This window comes from Ochotona curzoniae, unplaced genomic scaffold, assembly GCF_017591425.1.
Source record: "Ochotona curzoniae isolate NIBS_2020 unplaced genomic scaffold, NIBS_Ocur_1.0 scaffold_2476, whole genome shotgun sequence".
Classification (NCBI taxonomy): Eukaryota; Metazoa; Chordata; class Mammalia; order Lagomorpha; family Ochotonidae; genus Ochotona; species Ochotona curzoniae.
The window spans coordinates 14895194-14916586 of NW_024467095.1; the positions used below are offsets into that span (position 1 = coordinate 14895194).

The window sequence follows — 21393 nt, forward strand, 5'->3', positions numbered from 1 at the left end:
GGGTCATATGGGATAAGGGAGGAGGTATTGAGCTTTTCAACAAAACACATCCCCTGTTTCTGTGCTTTTCTTTGAAACTCCTTTTGTTTCGTATATTCTACCAAGTGTTTTCATTCACATGCTATCCACTGAACTGTTCTCATACAAATTATATCCAATCAGTTATACAAAAGGTATTGTTATCATACAGATATTATCCAGTTGTAATCTGTGCTCCCTGACCTTCTAGGGTCACAATGTCCTGCTGCACTTATCTCTGATGGAGTCACAACCTAAACCTTTGCCAAACACACCTGCCCTAATTCAGCCTGGTATTAGCGCTTAGAACCTTTAGGGAGGGTCCATCACATTTCTCATTGCAGAGTGCTTGCAAAGCTCTATCTCATAGATAGTATCTCTAGCAAAACTAGAGTCCAAGTACAAAGATAAAGCCTGCAGGTCATCTAAAAGCCTAAGAACTTGTCACTGCTCATTTTTTTTCTTTTTGTTCCACTTTTTTATGTTAAAAAAAAATGTTCAAACATACCAAAAGTAGGGGAAATGAATCTCATAACCCAACTTTGAAATTTGTGGACGATTTTTCGATCCTATTTTAGTCTTATTTGCAATTGGCGAGCACTCTAGTATTTTCAAGTAAAACAAGAAATGGACATCATTTTACCCATGCGTGCTTTAATACGTCAGTAAAAAGCCCTAAGCTAATCTATTCACTTCAAGTCTGTCACTCTACTTGGTGGATAAGCCAAACAGATGTCAATGAAATCTTCTCCTCTCAAAGTATCCCATTTGCTAGAACTAAAGCAGTTCACCCAAATAGCCATTGTAGTATAGACATACTGCTTTGTCTTCCCACAAAGTACAATATTCTTCTTAAAATACCAACACATTTCCACTGGTATCCTAATTTCAGATAATCCCTGCTACTGCTCAATCCGAAGAGCCACAAGTAGGGAATTTAGTTCAGAGAAGTTTGGGGTTGGTGGAGCCTCCAAATATAGACCAAATCAAGATGCCCTTTCTGAGAACTAGACTTCAGGAGAGGTCGGAAGGAACTGCGACCCACTTGGGTGGTGTAAAAGTTGGGAACTGGGGTGGGCAGTTGGCGTACCAAGTCACCACCAGGCATGCCTGGTGCCCCATGTTAGAGTCTGCTGTAAGTCCTGCGTCAGCTTCCAGCTAATGCACAGCCCAGGAGGCGGCAAGCAATGGTGAGACAGGGTGCCAGAAGGGTTTCCAGACTCCTCACTTTGCTCTGGCCCAGCTCCAGCTGTTGTGGGCTCTTAAGAAATGAACCAGCAGATAGAACTCTGCCTCTCCACCTTTAAAATAAAATGAAAATGGGGCCAGAACAATGGCTCAATAGGCTGATCTTACACCTCCGGGTGCTGGCATCCCATATGGGTGCCAGTTTACTTCCAGGTTGCTCCACTTCTCATCCAGCCCCTTGTTTATGACCTAGGAAAGCAGCAAAGGTGGACTAAGTCCTTGCGACCCTGCACTTGCATGGGAGATCTAGAAGAGGTTCCTGACTCCCTGCTTTGAATCGGCTCAGCTCTGGCCTATGTGGGCTTTGGGGGAGTGAACCAGCAGATGGAAGATCCCCCTGCAAATCTGCCTTTCCAGTAAAAATAAATAAGTCTTTAAAATAAAATGAAAATGGGTCCAGCGTGGGAGTCTAGCGGCTGAAGTCCTCACCATGCATAAACTGAGATCCTATATGGGCACCAGTTCCAGTCTCAGCAGCCCCTTTCTCATCCAGCTCCCAGCTTGTGGCCTGGGAAAGCTGTCCAGAATGGCCCAAAGCCTTGGGACCCTGCACCCATGTGGGAGACCCAGAAAAAGCTTCTGGCTCCTGGCTCTGGGTTGGCTCAGCTCCCGCCATTGCGGCCAGTTGGAGAGTGAATCATTGGACAGAAGATCTTCCTCTCTGTCTCTCCTCCTCTCTGTATATCTGAGTTTCCAATAAGAATAAATAAACAAAACTTTTAAAAAATGAAAATAAATTTAACATTTTAAGTTGAAAATTTGCATCTTAGAGTTGATAGTAAGCAAAGAGTCAAATCAGTGATGATGTTATAATTCAAAATACTTTCCTGTGTTTTATGTGATGTTGATACTGTTGAGAAAGCAAAATAATTTTATTTTAGAACTTGGACATACAGTGTTGGACTAATTATGAAATATGCGCATGAGGCCTTCAAAATTCATGGAAGATTAAATGATAAGCTATAAACTATTTCTCAACATAAACTCTATGAGGTTCAAGACACATTAATAAACAGTGATGCATCATTAAATCCATCCTTGAAGAACTGAAGGTCCTGAGAAGTTAACTATGGCAAAGAGTCCTTCTTCACATTATTAACTGAAGACAAAATGGAGACCGTTGAAAGATTTCTTTTTTTTTTCAATTACAGCACAAAAGCAATTGAGAGTCAAGTCGGGACTTTCATGTGGGTGGCCTAATGATTGCAAATTGAAACTTGAAAAATTGCCCTTGTTTGACAAGACATGAATAGGAATAATGCTGTGATGGAAAAAGGGGCTCTCTGGTAAAGTTTTTTCAGTCCCTTGTCTGCTAAAGCTTTGGCTGTCTTTCTAGAAAGCCTCTCAGAATAAACAGAAGTCATCATTCTTAGCCCTCTCCCGCCCCCAGAAAGTCAACAAGGAAAATGTCTTGCTATGACCTTTGCTGTCGACAAGCTCACTTTTATTTTAACAGGGCCAATTCCACCTGTTGGTGGTCACTTTTTAAAAAGTTAACTTTATTTTTTTTAAGATTTATTTATTTTTATTGCAAAGTCAGATATACAGAGAGGAGGAGAGACAGAAAGGAAGATCTTCTGTCTGACAATTTACTCCCCAAGTGACCGCCACGGCCGGTGCTGTGCTTATCCGAAGCCAGGAGCCTGGAACTTCCTCCAGGTCTCCCACGCGGGCGCAGGAACCCAAGGCATTGGGCCGTCCTCGACTGCTTTCCCAAGCCACAAACAGGGAGCTGGATGGGAAGTGGAGCTGCCGAGATTAGAATCGGCATCCATATGGGATCCCGGTGTGTTCAAGGTGAGGACTTTAGCCATTAGGTCACCACGCCGGGTCTCCAAAAAATTAACTTTAATTTTTTTTTTTTAAAGATTTATTTTTATTATTTTTTTCATTGGAAAGGCGGATATACAGAGAGAGGAGAGACAGAGAGGAAGATCTTCCGTCCCATGATTCACTCCCCAAGTGAGCGCAACGGGCCAATACTATGCCGATCCGAAGCCAGGAGCCTCTTCCGGGTCTCCCACTCGGGTGCAGGGTCCCAAAGCTTTGGGCCGTCCTCGACTGCTTTCCCAGGCCACAGGCAGGGAGCTGGAAGGGAAGCGGGGCTACCGGGATTAGAACCGGTGCCCATATGGGATCCCGGGCATGCTAGGCGAGGACCTTTAACCACTTGCGCCACAGCGCCGGGCCCAAATTAACTTTAATTTTAAAAAAAAGGTTTATTATTTATTTGAAAGGTAGAGAGAAAGAGAGCTTCCATCTGTGGTTCAATCCCCAAATGACAGCAATGGCCAGGGTTGGACCAGGTTGAAACCAGGAGACAGCAGCTTCTTCCAAGTCTCAAAAATTAAAAGAGGCCTGAACCCTTGGACCATCCCTGACCGGTTTCCTGGATGCTTTGGCAGGGAGATGGACCAGAAGTAGAGCAGCATCCATATGGGATGCAGGTAGCACAGAGGAGGTTTAGCTTGTAACACCACAATGCCAGTTCCTTTTTATTTATTTGCAGTGAGAGAAAGAGAGCTTGTATACCTTTTGTCTAGATGATCATACTAGATAAAAACCATATTTCATCTCTTGTCCCAACCCTTCAAGGAAATCCTTCTGGTTCTTGATCCTTCTTGTTTAGTGTTTCCAGTGAAAGCTCCACTCTTGTCAATAGATGGTGTGGGTTCAAAGGTTAGGAGAGCCACTGAGCAGAAAGTTTGCTCCACTCTAACTTTTCCATGAGAACTGTATAGATGTTTAGTTCAGACAGAATTGTGATGTTGGTTACTATTTCATTAGGGCATGAACAGGATTCCTTCTTTCATAACAAATTGATGTGGATGACCTTCTGTGGCAAGCTTTGTCTCCAACACTTTGCTTTATTCTTTTGCTTATTTGAGGCAGAGCTCCCAGCCATCGGTTCCTTCTGTAAATGCCCACAGTGGCCTGGCTGACACCAGGAGCCCAGAACTCAATCCAGCTCTTCCGTGTGGGGGTCTCCCCCACCTGAACCATCACCTGTTGCCTCCTAGAGTGTACACTGGCAGGAATGCAAAGCCAGGGTGGGCGGTGAGCTAGAATGTACTGTATATATAAATGAACACTAGCAAAGGCCACAGGGCTTGTATTTGTTTTACAGTGAACCAGCTGGGACGGAGGCGATGAGTTTATTTCCTGAAATATATACAGCTCTGAGTATTAAGTTAGGAAGTGCTGCGGCAAGAAAAATCATCAGGAAGAGGAAGACCCTGGGGGAGAAAGTCCATCACCCCAAGGTGATATCTCCAGAAACTGATTTTTTTTTCTCTGATCCCTGATTTCCTATTTAAAAAGAAACCTGTGAATGTGTCAACTTTCCCAGCATTGACTGTGCCTGATCTCCTGTCTGAGCTGGGATCATCTGTGTGTAACTCACCCAGGGGCCCTGAACCAGCTGGAAAATGCCCTGGTGTCAGCCTACACCTCCAGCCCAGTGAGGCAGACCCGAGTGCTCCATGGTTACTGATTGGACTTTGGGGGAGGTGGGAGGGTTGAGCAGAATATGTAAATAATGAAAACAGTCCATCCTGTCAAAAACATTGGTTTGTTGTGTTTGTCATAGGTTGTGGCTGAGAGCAGCAGCCTTGCCCACTTCTCTCTCGGGGAGCAGGGTAAATCATCCCCACGGCACTCCCGGCATCCAGGATGAGGATCTTCACACACACCCAAGGCACTCTTCCAGAACACCCTCGGAGCACCTGCTGCTCTGGGCTCCCGTGGACCCTGGATGGGCCGCACATGTGAACAGTTCTCTCTCGCAGCCTCATCACGGCTGGTTATTTTAATGACCATTCCTGTTTCTTACTTGTGCCTCCTCTTCAAAGAGTTACCTAGGCACAAGATTAACCACAAAGGTTGAGGCGTTAAGATTTCTACTACAAAACAAAGTGGTGGAGTGGTGGTAATAGTGTCAATTTCCAGAGCCATAATAGGGCTTACTTTTGGCCCCCTCACCCAAGGACCCCCACAAATATCCCAGGGACCTAGTTTAAGACCCACCAAGCTGGTCAGATGCTGGAAAGTAAGCCCACCATCTCCATTCCAATCAGCTGGCCTTCTCAGAAGGTAACCCTCTTGGGTCTTCTACAACACCTGGATAGCCGCACATTGCCAACACCTGGTTAGCCCTGCACCTCAGCTTCACTCTCCCGCTTGTAAGCAGTTCCTGCACAAAATCAGAGTTATGTAATACATATGTCATGGTGCCTGTGACCAGGGCACTTTAAAACATTATGGTGACATGAAACTCTAGGTGGTACAGTTACACCACGAAATCCTAGGTGAGAAAGGAAACTCAACCCACACACAGGTGGATGGACTCAGGGCTGCGCATCCCACAACACACTCCCTACCCTCGGGGCCCAAGAAACCTCTTAACAGGCACCGGGCCGCCAACCTCCCTCGGCAGCTGCCTTACTCTCCATTGCACGAGAGACGCGCCGCAGCTGGAGGGAGCTAAGAGCGCTGCCGGGCGGAAGCAGGCAGGTGTGGGCCCGGGCGGCGCGCGAGGCGCCGAACCTCGAGCGCTCGGGCCCGGGGAGGGAGTTCCCGCAGTCCGCTCCGCCCCGCGCGCTCGCGGCCCCTCCTCGCCTCGCCATGGTGGAGCAGGGAGACGCCGCGCCGCTGCTGCGCTGGGCCGAGGGCCCCGCCGTCTCGCTGCCGCAGGCCTCGGAGTTGCAGGCGGGAGGCCGGGCCCGGGGCGGCGGCGTGGGCGCGCGGCCAGCCGCGGAGCTGCCCAGAAGGCGAGAGTCGGAGGAGCCAGCTCCCTCCGAGGTGCTGCTGCAGCCTGGACGCCTGGAGCTGGGCGACGTGGAAGAGGACCAGGTGGTGGCCGTGTTCGTGGTTACCTTCGATCCCCGCTCGGGTGAGAGCCTCTGCAACTAAACGAGCGAGGCAGGGAAAGGGTCAGGGTACCCCCCATGGGCTTTGGGGGCGCGGGGGATGGGGCTCGCTGCGCGCGCACCCACACCTGCACCGCTTGCCCGCCGGAGGACCCCGGTCTGTGCGGGTGTCGGGTGTCCCGTGACCTTCCCACGGTGGGAGGTCCCACGCGCCCCTCTCGGAGCCGGCCCAAGGGGCTTTGTTTCGGTCCCTGCAGACAAGGCTCGCGTCTGGTCCGGCAGCTGCCAGGCTCCCCCATCCCGCCCATCCCCACTCTTAATGTTTGCGCCTCTTCAAACACAGAGGATCCGGCTCGTGGGCAGCCGCACACGGGGTTTTGTTTTCTTTCTTTTTGTGCTTGACTCCAAAGTGTTTGCAGGTGGAGGGAGGTGGGAAACAACCTGGTGAACGCCCCCTGACACGGAACGGCCCAGGCTTTTCCTGATCCGGGTTTGCTTGCCCTCGCACCCCGCCGCGCCGTCCGCGGTAACTTTCCCAGCGGCCAAGTTCACTTTTCTCTGCGTTGGGTTGAAGAACTTGTGCCGGAGTGTTCCGGCAAGGGGGCCGGGGGAGTTGGCAGAAGGCCGTGACGGTAGGAGCCACCTGCTTAAGTGGACTCTTTCTGGCATGTTTGCGGGAAATGGACGGGTTATCTCATTACCTTTCAGTCTAGTCCCCCAGCGTGGGGGCGGAAGGGGGCGACGTGCATTTGTAGAGCCAGAGATGCTGGGTGTGAGATGGAAAGTGCAGGGCCAACTGGAGTGGTCTGTGAGGAGCATCTGAATCCCAGAGCTGTTCTGCCTGGGTCGGGGGCCGAGGAGGGGCAGACAGGGCTTTGAAAGACCCAGGTATCACTTTCTGGGCCGTGAGTGGGGCTGCGGGAGTGTGTGTTAGGAGTCAGAGCGGGTGCTTTCTTGCGCCTGCTTGGCGCTTTGTCATGATGAGAAATTAGTAAGAAGTGGTCATGACCACTACATAGGTGCACATGTTTTCGAGGCGCCTTCCAAAAAATCCACTGGAAATGAAATGGAAGTGAATACATTTTGGCACATACCTAACAGTTTCAGAAAGATTGTTTCAAATTGTAAATCGAGGATATTGGCAGATGGAATATGGTTCATCAGTGATAAAAGGGTTCTAAAAAGATGCTGGGACTTTAAAATGCTTTTTCTGTAGGAGAATGACTGCATTGCCCTGGAATAGAAGGTTGGGGAAGTCCAGGAGATATGAGGAATGAATTTTACTGAATGCTGATACCTGAATTGGTAGAGGTCTGATTTGAAATCTTTTTGTAAGAAGGTTCTTTGGGATGTTAATATTTAGGTGTGATAGTAAATACCTGAAAATAGCAAATTTGTTAGAAAAAGTAAAAGTTTAAAATGTCTCCCTTTGCTCCTTTGCTTTGAGGCAATTATTCAAAAGTTTTGTATTGGTGAGTTTAATTGGTGACTGACTTCCCAGCCAGCTCCAGTAAGTTTATTCTTGTTCCCACTATTAGATTTTTTTTAATTATTAAGGTAATCTTTGTTTTCTGTCTCATTAAGTTCCCATTGTTATAACATTTGTATGAGAACAACTAATTGGATGTTATTTGTACAACTGATTAGACCATCATTTGTATGAGAATAGCTGATTGGATATCATTTGAATGAGAACCCTGGGTGGGATAGTTCCTAACAAGAATGCGGAAACAATTGATGGGTTCTGTAGAAAGGTGATGGGAACTATGTATCCTATGTGAAAAGTGATGACATGAAGTTCTAATTGGGGAAGAGCTGAGATTTAAAATGTGATGGTTGCTTTTGGGTATATACTTTGAGTGTGCACGAGGCCCGGATTCTGGGCTTGTAAATTAGTGTCGCCGGCTCAGTTATGATGTTGGCTCCTTCGGGTATGGGATGATTTTATGCGACCTATGAAAAGGGCATGGGTTTAGAAAGCAAGGCATGGAATTATACCCTGGGAAAGAGTTTGAGGGGATTTCAACCTTTAAAGGTTTATGTTAACAGTGAAAGGATTAAGGGTGGATACTTGATCCAGTAACTGGCATCTGAGAGGTGGGCCTAGTCCTTAGCCTCTGGGCACATGTGCCTGGAAGCTTCTTCTATAAAGCTTCTGTCAGGTTAGGTTCACTTTGTCAGCTTCCCTCCTCCATGCATGCTCGGCCTCTGCCAGCTTCCTCCAGGTGCCAGGCTGCTGGGTATCCATCTTGAATTGTGTCCCTCGAGTGTAAGCTGAAATAAAAGCATGGGACTTGTTCTGATTGTACAGGGGTATAAGTGTGGAAATCTGATCCATAAACTATAACTGTAATCTGTGACCTGACTAAATGGATAGATACTTTTGTGATGACTGGGAATCTTACTCTGACTGAATGTTTTTAAAGATTCTTGGCATATTTGGAAGATTTGGTTCCTGTGGCTTTGAGATATCCAGATATTACGACTCCTTAGTAAACCTTAGACATGACTGGTGTGATCTCGCTCACACCCATAACACTGTGACCCTCCACCGCGTGTTACAGCCAGTGAGGATGGTCTCATTGTTTGTGCCTGTGGCTTATGTATGCGTCGTGGTTCTTAAAGACTAACGGGAAAGAGCAGACTGCTCGCGATAATTGGATACCTTGTACCAGTGTTTGCCATAAATCTCTGATTTACTATGCACTTTGACAATCATTTGTAGCTAGTATATGTATGAGGAAACAAACCCAAGATAATTAAGTCCTCTAGAAATATTAGCTAGTCAATGAATACTTGACTCCAAGTCTAGTTGTTGTTGGAGTAATGCTATCCAACCTGACCTCTAACTTGCCATTGCTTCCCCAGAGACCTGGGAGGAGGGCAGGAGTGGGAGAGAGAAATGTGTGTGTGTGTTTGTGTGAGTACTTTCAACTTGGGTGGCAGTTGTTTTTGGAAAACAGTTTCCAGCTCATATACTTAGCACTCGTCATTTATCTCAGTCCAAACCGGGATGTCACATCCTGTTAAAAAAAATACCATATAAAGTAAGAATTAGCTGGTGTATCTGCTAGAAGATGGAATGAATAAGGTTCCTGGACCTTGAGGGTTAGCACAATGACAGGGAGCCCAAGAGAGCACCTGGCGTGCACCTGTGTGCAGGTGGCGCTTGTGTTCGGGAGAAGTGAGGCCACGGTTGCCCCGTGAAGTTAGAACCATCGTGGCTAGAACCATCTGTGAGTCTTGGGCGTCTTTCTCAATCTTCCTAAGGCAGATCTGCTGTGTGCTCTGCTTAATTTGGCTCCAGCCAGGACCAATTACCGAAAGTAGCAAAGCGATCCAAATGAGAGCTTACGCAGGAGTTGTCACAGGGCAGGGACTGGTCCAGGGTTTGTCTCTGGCCTGCCCAGCTCTCCAGCATCCTCACTTTGTGTGCCCAGAGCTCACCCACTGTCACCTCCCCAGCCACTCACTGCCAAAGTTAGGGGCATTTTTCATGCACCTGCCAGCAGGTGTAACTGTTTGAACTTATATCCAAATGTGTGTGTGTGTGTGTGTGTGTGTGTGAGAGAGAGAGAGACAGAGAGAGAGAGAGAGAGACATGAGTGGGGGAGAAGAGAATTTATAGCTATGGTGCATCTGTAAGGAAGAGGGTGTTAGAGGGGAGATGAAGGGAAGAGCCCATCCTTGTGGGAGTGTGTGTTGGGGGTGGTAGGAATGTACTTGGTGGTTCTCTGTATTTGGAAAAAAGTGCTTCTGTCTCACTTGTCACGTTTTAAACAGCAGGGCCAGCATTTGTAGGAAAAAAATCAGAAGGTAGCGGCATCAAGGTTATTTTTATTAGACATGTGGCTTGGAAATCATGGTTGTTGGAGAACCAGGGGCTCTCAGAGTGAGGTGCACACACGCACACACACACACACACACACACACACACACACACTCTGCTATGCTCACACTCTCAGTCTTTATCTGGAACGAGAGTTGTAGGATGGTGGTGCTGGCCATCTGGGCTACAAAGCTGCTATTGAAACCAGGCCCAGATGCTAACTCCGCAAGCCGAATGGATGAGGTTGGCAGCCAGGGTATTGCTTTTTCATTGTGTTCAACCCCAGGAATTAGAGTCTTCATCTTTATTTCGCTATTTTAGCGCCTAGTAGAATTTTTCTGTTCTCTGCTCCATTGAAGAAAGTGGTGCTGCCACACTTGGGAATGACACCCCTGTGGTGGTGGTCAGAGTTGCTTCCTCAGGTAACAAGGGACTGAGTGTAGAGTTTACGCTTTAGACCTACAAAGTCTACAGGTCTGATTACCTGGAGTCTGCCTCGGATGTTTATAAGAGATTCATCTTGAACGGCTGTGCTCCTCATGGAATTGTTTTTGCGGAGATCTCGGGAAATGGCTCTGCTGGGTACATTTGTGTTGGAGTGGTTTGGAAGAGGAAAGAAGCATTATGGGGCAGGTTACCTGTTGAGATTTTCAAGCTGTTTAGTCTTCTGTGCTTCCTAATTAGGAGTGAATGACTTCTGCTCTTCTCCCGGCCCCTAGGCAGTGCTCAAATGATATTTAAACACATATTTAACTTAGTATATATATACGTGGTACAGTGCTGGGGCCATGGAATATATTTCTAATTTTTGCTTTCATACATTCATTTTGATCTCCACAGGTTGCCTGTTCACTCAACAAAAGGTACACATTTCTTGTAAATAATAAGTTGATCTAGGCACGGGGAGATTAGGCTAGGTCTGGTGTCTGGTGTGTAAATTGGAGTCCTGCCCAATCTGACTGCAGCATTAGTGCCTCGGTCATGAGGTGCAGTGTGAGTGGGGTATTGGCAGGGGGCAGAGAGCAGTTCGAGGATGGTCAGTTCTGGTGTCCAGCCAGAAGGTCTCCTGGGAGAAGGTCTGTCACTGTCCTCTATGGTCGCCATCAGGTGTCAGCGCGATAATTGTGGTTGAGTCGATTGATCCCACATTGGCCGAGTCTTTCCCAGACTGCTGGTGACTCACCTGCTTGTGGTTTTCGAGGAGAAATCAGTTTGTAGCCATCTGTTGCAAATGCTAATTCTTGTCTTAAAAATAAACAGAGGAGGGAGCCACAGTCACAATACTTGTCACTCCTCATGGATTGCACGGTGGCATCATTTTTCCCAAGAGACTTTAGTGTTTCCTTTTTGTCACCCAAGCATTGGTTACTCAGTGGCTTGCTTTTTCATGGTGCAGTAATTTGTTGTTGTGGCTGTTGATCTAATTCATGCCAGTTGTTGACCTTGCTTCTCATGTATGGAAATGTGTGGTGATGGGGTACTGGGGTCTATCATATTCAGATTTTGGGGGTATAATGCAACATGCATCCTTCCAAACAAAAGAGAGACTCCCAATGGAACTGTTGGAAATGTGTAGACAATGGGATGCCGTACCGTCTGTACCAGCAATGTCAGGGCACACTTAAATAAGGACTGATGAAATTACGACTCTTTATGAAGGACTGTACTATTGTAGCAACATAGAGAAAATCTGTCGGGTGGGTTGGGGGGGTGGAATCCCAAATTAAAAAAAAAAACAAAAAACTTGCCACTCGCTGAGTGTTCCGCACTCACAAGGACCTTGCCACTGATGTGTTCCACACTGACAGGTTATGAATACATGGCCTTAAGGTCACCCAGAGTGCTAGGTGCAGGGAGGGCAGGAGGCCACGTGCATCTGCCCACTGGGCTGGCATTCTTCCCTTCCCCACACCACTGCTCAGTGGCACATTAGAGGGACACTGTGAGGTAACTGTTTTTCCTATATAAAATTAATGTGTTGGAACATTAGCGACATTAACCTCCAGGCTCACATTGACAGTAAAAAGCTAACTTCACAGCAGCAAACAATGCCTGAATGGATTACAAAATTCTTGTGCAGGGTGGTCTGGTGTCCATGCAAAGGAAGGTGGAACTGCCTGCAGGTGGTTTGTAGAGACATCCTCTGGGCCCTGCCATGCAGCGGGAAATTCTTTGCGGCCCTGCCTGCAGTAGAACAGTTCTCCACACACCCTGTGTCCTCCACACCCACTGCATGGACGCCAGCAAGAACCTGTTTTCAACCACTTAAGCCCACAAATCAATTAATAGGTGCTGTGGGGGTTTGAACTCAATGCTCTGAAATCTGGTGGTCCTATTGCTGAACAACACCCCAAACTAGTTGGAGGCGTTGCTGTAGAACCCCCACACGGGTTTACTGAGATGACAGAAAGTTAATTATTGACACTGAGGTGATGGAAGAAAGTAGCAGAGCACACAGGCAGCTGTTGCTTGAATCCTAGCTTGCTTGAGGAGTTAGGGCTGAAGGTTCTTCTAGATGGAAGTTGGAGCTGACAGGTGTGCGATTTGCTCCTGCCCATGTTCCTGATGGGTAGGTGGAACATCTGACATTCCTTGGACCATGATGCAGTGCTCTTTATATGATGGCCAGGTGAGCTCCTGTTGATTGGGGGCTAAGTTAATGTTCTGCTGGGATGTGGAATTCCCCTTCACAAACCACCCCTAAGACCACGCTGGCCATCAAGGTTCTTACGTATGGGATAAACAAATAAGTCCTTGTAGGGCCATCTGTGTCACTCCCTCAAGGCAGGGAATTCCTTTCCTTAAAGGACTGGCAGGGGCACCTTTGACTGTGGCTGACACACAGGAGGCTGGGTTCTGCATCTGCATTGTAGGACTTGTATTTCAGCCTATGAAGAGGTGGTTATGCAAAGGACTGTGGTGCAGGATGCATCTCCATTTCATGCCCGTGTTCTTGATATAAGATGCCTTCCCACTGCCTGGTGGAGTCAGGGCCTGTGTCCTAATGGGAGGAAGCTGCTGGGAGGAGTGAAAATCAAGGGACACCCTGGGCAGGGAGCCTGGGGCTGAGCTCCGCAGATGAGGGCAGCAGAAGCTGATGCAATCTTTGAGCAGCTCAAGAGGAAGTGCTTGACTGGAAACCACCCAGCAGAGGGAGGAGGAGGAAGCAAAATTGCATGGGTCGTGGATGCATAAGTTGTTCTGGTTCAACATCATTGCATTCTCGACTTGAAATATTTTGTGATGAACTTTCAAATGGAGAATGATACAGCATCTAATGTCTGTTCTCCCTAGGCAATGGTGGCTCGCACATTCAAAAATGTCTGCAAGTGTGGTCATTTCATTTTTTTCAACAGTTACAGCAGGAAGACAAAGGCAGCTAGCCATATATGTAGTTGAGTTTACTCCCCTCGCCTAGGACAAGCAGCTCTGAGAGACGCTCACGCAGAGCTGCCAGGCTGACATGTGGCAAGAGGTCATATCATTTGTGCATCTTTGACCAGGCATGCCACTGCCCTTATGGTTTCCTCAAGTGACTGAGCCACCTGCCCAAGTTCCCTTAAACTATCTATTTGCCCGTTGTGTAAGCTCAGAACCGTGCTGCCAAGTTAAGCTCCGCTAATGTTTGTTGAATGACCAGTTGAATGCACGCATAGCCGGTTGCCTCATTGGTGCCTGCTGTGGCCCTGTGAACCCCTTCTGTTGAGCTATCTTTGCAGGAGGAGCTAGCAGGGCCCATGGAACCCTGGGACAAAACCCAGCTGTGACCCCAGAAGGGAGAGGTTGTGAAATTAGAGCAAGGAGGACAAGGGACTGGTTGAGGGCCGCTCCTCTCGCTTTGGCCACTCACAGGGTGACCCCTTTGCTGAATCTTTCCAGGCCCCAGCTCCCTGGTTGTTTTGCTAACAGCCAGGGTATTTGCAAAACCTGAACTCGGTGGAATGTGAAGAGCTAACCGAGGATAGGTGGGCTCAGTGTGAGTTGTAGAACATTGGCTGCAGTTCTGTGGAAATCACTTTACGCTGCTCAAAGTTCCAGTATAAACTGACCTCCACTTGTTGCACTATTTCTAAAGAAGGATGACCTCAGGCAGTTGGGAGTTGTTCCTTGCCTGCTAGCTGTGATGTGGTGCCTTTTTTTTTTCTATTTTTTTTTTTTCTGCAAAGCTGTTTATGTTGTCTTTGTATCCTTTCATATCTGTTACTTCAATTATTTCCCCATGCTTGCATATTGAAAATTTTTTTTCAAAAAAAGTTACTTGTTCTTATTTGAAAGACAGATTTTGCAGAGAAAAAGGGAGAGAGAGAGAGAGAGAGAGAGAGAGAGAGAGAGAGAGATCTTCCATCTGTTGGTTTACTCCTTAAATGGCTATCAGAGCCAGAGCTGAGCTGATTTGAAGCCAGGAGCTTCTTCCAGGTCTCCCATGTGGATTCAGGGACCCAAGGACTTGAGCCATCCTCTGTTCCTTTCCCAGGCTACATGCAGGGAGCTGGTTTGGAAGTGGGGCAGCTGGGACACAAACCAGCACCCTATGGGATGCTGGTGCTACAGGGCGCAGGATTAGCCTGTTCCGGCACCACACAGGCCCTGTATATTAAAGTTTTTCAAATCTTAGAAAATCTGAGAGAAGTACAGTGAGAGGTTGGGTATCATTTAGCTCCAGTTCCAGTCAGTACCCTCCAACTTGCATTGTATGTTCTCAAAATTACTGTGCTCTGAAAAATTGTGCAGTAAAAAATTACTGGGTTTATGAGAAACATGCAGTAAAGGGCACAATACTAAAAAATCTCAGTGATACATTAAAAACATAGGAAGGTAATACAAATGCTGGATAACTTTGCATATGTTAACTGGCTAAGACATGCATACGCTGTGAAACTTAACCTGCAGAAGGCCTGGAGTTGGTTGATGGCAGTGAGCGTTGGAAGGGCTGAACTGACGAGATGTAGTGAATTGCTGGAAGAAGGGCTCCCTGTGTGCCCTGTGTTCCTAGGGTGAGTTCTAATACTAGGACTGGATGTGCATGGCTCAAAGCACCGTGGCCTCAATTAGCAGCTTAAGGTGGATGCATTATTCCCACATGGCTTGATTCAGATGGATGTAGTTCTCCATGTTCATCTGTTTTTCATGATCAAAAACCCAATGATCAAACTAATTAGTATCTTTCCTTTGTGTGGTATGTTTGTTGCCACGGGTGGACCAGTGTGGTGTCATTATTATTTATTAAGGTCCATACTTTACATTAGCGACCGTTCTTTGTCCAGTGCTGTGGGCTTTGAAAAAGGTACAACTTCAAGTTTTCCAGTATTGTGCAGATTGGTTTCAACGTGTTAAAAATTAGTGCCCTGCTTCTGTATTCCTCCAGTCCCATCAATCTCTTCACCATCTCTGTAGGTTTTTTGACTTTTTGCAGAATGTCATATAGCTGGAATCACACAGTATGTTTTCTTTTCAGACTGGTTTCTCTTACTTGGTCAGATGCGTCTGGGGTTCCTCGTACCTTTACGTGGCTTCTATCTTTTGCTGAACAGTATTTCATTACATGAAGGCCCCCGCCGTCTCTTTGATCCATTCCTCTGTTGAAGGGCATCTTGATTGCTTCCAGTTCTCAGCAATGGTGAACAAAGCTGCCACAAACATATGTGTGCTGGTGTTTGTGTGCACATTGAATTTCCAATTCATTTGGATAAATACAAAGGAGCATAATTGCTAGATCGTATAAGTATATGTTTGGTTTTGTAAGAAATTGTCCTACTGTCGTTCCAATTTGCTGGTCTATTTTGTACTCCCACTGGCGATGGATGGGTGTCCCTAGCATCCTCCGTCCTCATCAGCATTTGATATTTTCAGCATTTTGTATCCAAGCAGCTCTAGGATGTGTCTAGTGATGTCTCATTGTTTTTTGTTTGCAACTCCCTGATGACCTTTAATGCACAGCATCTTTCCAAATGATCATTTGCCATCTGTATACCTTCTATGATGAAGTGTCTCTATAGAGCTTTTGCCCATTTGGATTTTTGATTTTGAAAATTGTTATATTTTGTTTGACAAGCAGAGACAAAGAGCAAGGACACTCCCAGGTGCTGGTTTACTCCCCCATATGCCCACAGCAGGCAGGGCTGGGCCAAGCCCCAGAACCAGGAACCCCCTTCCTGGATCTTCCCTATGGGTGGCAGGGACCCAGCTGCTTGGGCTGCCACCTGCTGCCTCTAAGTGTGTACGTTCCAGGAGGCTAGAATTGGTAGGTAGCTAGGATGCAAACCCAGATGTGCCAGTATGGGATGTGGCGTCTCAACCAGTAGCTTAACCACTGTGCTAAATGTCTGCTCCTATTGAGTTTTCAAATTGCCTTTTTATATTTTGAATCAATCCTTTATAGATAGGTGTTTAGCAAATCTTTTATTAGTCTGTTCTCTTAATTGTGTTTGGCAGACTAGAATTAAAAACGGTTTCAAATGTTGATTAATTTATTTGAAAGTCAGAGGCAGGGGTGGGGAGGGGTGGATAGATCTTCCACCTGCTGATTCACTCTCCAAATGTTTGCAGCAGCTAGGACTGAGCCGGGCTGAAGCCAAGAGCCAGGTCTTCCATTTAGGTGGCTGGGAGCCAATCAGTCAAACCATTACCTGCTACCTCCCAGGGTGTGCATTAGTAGGCTGCTGGGATGGGAGCACAGCTGGGACTTAAACCCCTGGCACCCCAGGGACAACCACTGTGCCAAATGCTTGCTCCAGAAGTTTTGAATTTTGCTGAAGTCTGATCTTTCACTTTTTCTTGCATGGATTGTTGTTTTGTTGTTGCACCCAAGAGCACCCAGGTTTTGTTCTGTATTCTAACAGTTCTGTCGCTTACTGTGTAGCTCAGTGTGCTGTGTTCGTGGAGTACATTCCTTCAGTGTGTGCATATGCACACTTAGATGCTGCAGTCCTTCTGTCCTTAGGAATGTCTCTTCTGCCTCATATCCCTTTGCTCTCTTGACAAAGATTGGTTGCTGCTGTGTGGATCTCTTTGCTGCACACTCTGTATTCCATTCCATCAACCTCTTGAGTCTCGATGGCTGTAGTCTTCATGTAACTCTTGAAGTTAGGTAGCGTCAGCCCTCCAACTTTATTCTTCTTCAGAATTCTATTAGATATTTTGCATATTTTGACTTTCCGTGTAAGATTTACCTAGTCTATATCTGCATAACAACCTGCTGGGATTTTAACGGGAATTGCATTGGATGTATGGCATAAGAAACTGTGAAATTGCATATGCTCAATTTATTTTCTGGTATGTCAGTTGCATTGTTAGAAATTTAGCAGGTGTTAAGGTAGAACCAGCTATGCACATACAGGTTTTTAATACATTTTCCCTGGAGTCACTTGCAAATAAGTTGAGCATAAACTTAAGACAGGTAGTTTCGTATATAACCACAGTAACCACTCCTAAAATAATTAACACTGAATCAGTGGTTAGCTTTTGAAAGACATGCCTATGCTTCATAAAACGTTTTTGGTTTGTTTAATCCCCATGTATGTAAGGTGAAGTCCAGACTTGGGGAGACAGACAGCTAAGCCACAGTTATCACAGGCAGAGAAGAGGCCCCAGTCCCCGTGTCCGCTTTGCTCTCAAAGAGCGTAGCTGACGTGTGTTTCCCACAGGATAAAGGTAGCACTGTCCATCGTAGCTTTCTGGAGCCCGTGCCCTGCTCTCCGAGTCCCCAGCCTGAGCCTGCCCTTCTCGTCCCCAGCCTGAGCCTGCCTTCCGTCAAAGCAGCAGGGCAGAAAAGACACAATGCCATTCTCGCCCTCTGATTTTTTCTGCTTCTGTGCAGTGAAGATCGGCCCAGGATCAAGGAAGGGGCCCCTGGGAACCAAGAATTGGGGCTTTACCCTTTCAGCTATCTGAGGAACTCTTCAAACAAATTAGATTAAATGTGTGTTATGAAAAAACTATGCTCGAATCTCAAAAAATGGCACCAGAAAAACATTTTTTTTTCTTATTTTCTCCACAAACTTAGTAGGGCACAAACTTGGCCATGGCCCCACTGCAGCCCCAAGTCAGCAGTACGGCTTAATCAAGATAAGGGTTGATTTTTCGTGTGCCGGGCGACAGCTGACCTGAGGCAGGTTAACCAGACCCAGGTTCACATGACCTGTGGTTCCGGGATCTCTCCTCGATGTCCGTGCGTCTGCGGCCTAGGCGGCAGCATGCAAAAGCAGCAGCACAGCCCTGCCCTTCCAGGCACGTTCCAGAGCCTGCACGCCTCTCTTCCGCCCGTGTCCTGCTGCTGTAGTTTGCTCATGTAGCCATATCTCTGCGTAGTGCTCATTTAGAGGGCGATGCACCAAGCAGAATCGGTTACCTAAAGGGAGGGGTGAGTGGATAGTTGGATGTTGAGGGACAACTCGAAGCACCTCGTGTACCAGCATTTTGAAACACAAATTGCCTTCTGTTAAAAAATGGGCCTGAGAAGTCATTTACTGGCTGAGTAATCTAGGGAGACCTCAAGCATTGTGTTGGTCTCATAGAGATTCACGATGAAAAGCTGCATGTGAAAGGCCTTGAGCTGTGGCGCAGTGGAGGAAGTGTGCCTGGAGATACTGTGGCAGGCTGCTCTTGCTGTTTCTGCCTTCAGAAGCCCTCCTACTGTAAGTTTGGGGAATCATTGAAGTGTCTTGATTTGCAGTGTTGTGGGCCTGTTAAAAGCAGTTGATTCCTCAGGTCAACAGAAATGTGTGGGTGTTTTCAATCAGAAACTGAACTAAGAATATTGTATAAGTGGATTTTTCAAAGTTCACAGAATACGTGTATTATGAAAAACTAGCATGAGTCTCATTTTTTTTTATACCAAAATAAACTGTAGTTCCATTTTTTTCCATAAACTTTGTTTTTTCATTTAGTTTTGTGTTAAGAGTATTTATTTGAAAGGCAGAGTTGCAGAGAGAGGGAGAAAAGGAGATCTTCCTCCTGGTTCACTATCCAGATGGCTGCAAAGACCAGAGATGGGTCAGGCTGAATCCTGAGCTGCTTCTGTGTCTCCGAAGAGGATACAGGGGCCCAATCGATTGGCCCATCTCCCACTGTTTTCCCAGGTACATGAGCAGGGAGCCAGGTGGCAAGTGGAGCAGCCAGGACTTGAACTGGCACCCAAATGGGATTATGGCACTACTGGCGGTAGTTTAGCGCCTATGCCACAATGCCAGTCTGTCCACGGACATTCTGAAGTCTTACTGTTTGAAGGTTGGGGAACTGGCTAGTGGATCTGTGTAAGGCTTCTGTGTGTGTGTGATGATGTAGCATGAACTGTCTCCCAACGATGTAGGCATGGACCTTGTCGGAGGGTCCAGCATCCTGCTGTCAGGACATTTTCAGCCATCCCACTGGGAGTCCATCCTTATATTGTATGCCTAGAGACATACTGCTCTGTCTCCACCTTTGAATGTATCATTTCTGCTACACTTCCATTATGCATCCACTTAAATACAGAGCCAATGTACAGAGTCCACAACAGGTAGAAAAATAGTGAACTTTCTTCCAAATACAGGTTGTTTTTTTTTTGAAAGACATATGCAGAGAGGAGGAAACAGGAAGATCTTCCATACACTGAATCACTTCCTAAGTGGCCACAACGGCCAGAGCTGAGCCAAACTGAAACCAGGAGCTTCTTCTATGTGTCCTACGTGAGTGCACGGTCCCAAGGCCTTGGGCCATCTTCAACTGCTTTCCCAGGCCATACACAGGGAGTTGGATGGGAAGCGGGGCAACCCCCAGGGCATCCCCCATCCCCCATATGGGATCCTGGTGCATTCAAGGCGAGGACTTTAGCCACTAGGCTACCATGCTGGGCCCTATAAATCTGTTTTTGAAAAGCTCACCTTCACTCCTGAGCCCACTCCCCTTTGTCATTAGATTCCCTTGTCTTTAAGCCTGGCAAACACGGTGTTTGTCCTAGTCTTCTTGGGAAATCTGAATTCCCCTCTTCAGGCTGTTGTTTCAGTGAATGACCGGTAGCTGGCATCAGGCTTCCTCCCTTGCAGAGAAGCCATTTGGAAGAACCTGGATCACAGAAGGGGGGCCTGGCTAGTCCTCCATGATGTCTGCCCTGCTCTGAGGCTGCGTCCCATCTTGCTTGATGCCCCAAGCAATTATCTGAGAACATAGTTGACTAGGATGACTGATGGTGTTTCCAACGCCTGGGAGATTTAAGATTGGGAGTGTTAATCAGTGTGTGCTAGAATGAGATCTCACAAGTACCATCGTGTTTTGCTTTGCAAAATGTTTAACAAGCGTGGAAACAATAAGGAGTTTCCTCTAGTGTGGGGAGCCATACAACGGGTGAGGCAGCAATGAGGTGACCAGAGACATTCTGCCGGGCCTTGCCTCGCAGCTAGAAACTCCACGCAGCCTTGCTAACTGAGGAGCGGTGCTCATCACACACCCATGCCATCCGACCCAACTGCATGGCTCCCCACACTCTAGTGTTCCCTGCAGCCTCCAGATAACACTTTGATTTTCTCGGTCTGAAGGATGCCTGCCGTCACGACATCCTCCAGTCCCACCGCGTGTCCTGTGCCGCAGCACCCCGCCTTTATCCTGGCCTGCCGTTACTGCTCTCCTTACACTGTTCCTTCATCTTTGAATTCCGTCTCTGAGTTCAGGGGTTACATTTTATTTGCCTATGTTTTTCCAACTTGTAACTCAGTAATCCATGCCAAGGGACCGAGTCCCCGGATTCTGGAAGTGAAGAATTGATGGCTTAAGAGAAAGAGTTGGGAAGGGAAGCAGAGCTATATTGACGAAGGAAGTAAACAAAGAGAATACCGTTCTGTCATGGGAAGCAAGGGGAAGGAGGAGGATTTATTTACGATTTAGTTATTAATTGACATTGCACTTGCACCTGTCTGGGGGTACTGTGTGATATCAGACATTTTTTAAGAATTAGCAGATGCCGGGCCCGGCGCGGTGGCGCAGTGGTTAAGGTCCTCGCCTTGCATGCCCGGGATCCCATATGGGTGCCGGTTCTATCCCGGCAGCCCCACTTCCCTTCCAGTTCCCTGCCTGTGGCCCGGGAAAGCAGTCGAGGACGGCCCAAAGCTTTGGGACCCTGCACCCACGTGGGAGACCCGGAAGAGGCTCCTGGCTTCTGATCGGCATAGTATCGGCCGTTGCACTCACTTGGGGAGTGAATCATCGGATGGAAGATCTTCCTCTCTGTTTCTCCTCTCTGTATATCCGCCTTTCCAATAAAAAATAATAAAAATAAATCTTTAAAAAAAATAAAAAGAATTAGCAGATGCCTTGAAGAGGCCAATGCAAATAAAGATTTATTTATTATTTCTTAAAGAGTTTGGGGATTTGTCAAAGATCATTAGTTGGTGTGGAAAGGTGAGATAGGAGCATCAGCTTTGAGGATTAGGGCAGGAACAGCGCAGGATGAAGAAGTGA

General features: G+C 47.1%; 1 protein-coding gene across 2 annotated transcripts in view; it reads left to right on the forward strand.

Moving 5' to 3' along the window:
* Positions 1-5888: 5888 nt before the first annotated feature.
* The window catches only part of DENND11 (DENN domain containing 11), a 39719-nt gene continuing 24214 nt past the window's right edge, over positions 5889-21393 (forward strand). For both annotated transcript variants that reach the window (XR_005886066.1, XM_041002344.1), the window contains exon 1: positions 5889-6157. Coding sequence is in view for 1 of the 2 variants with exons in the window: in XM_041002344.1 (XP_040858278.1) it covers positions 5890-6157 (268 nt within the window). In the remaining variant the exon portion in view is untranslated. The remainder of the gene's footprint in view (positions 6158-21393) is intronic.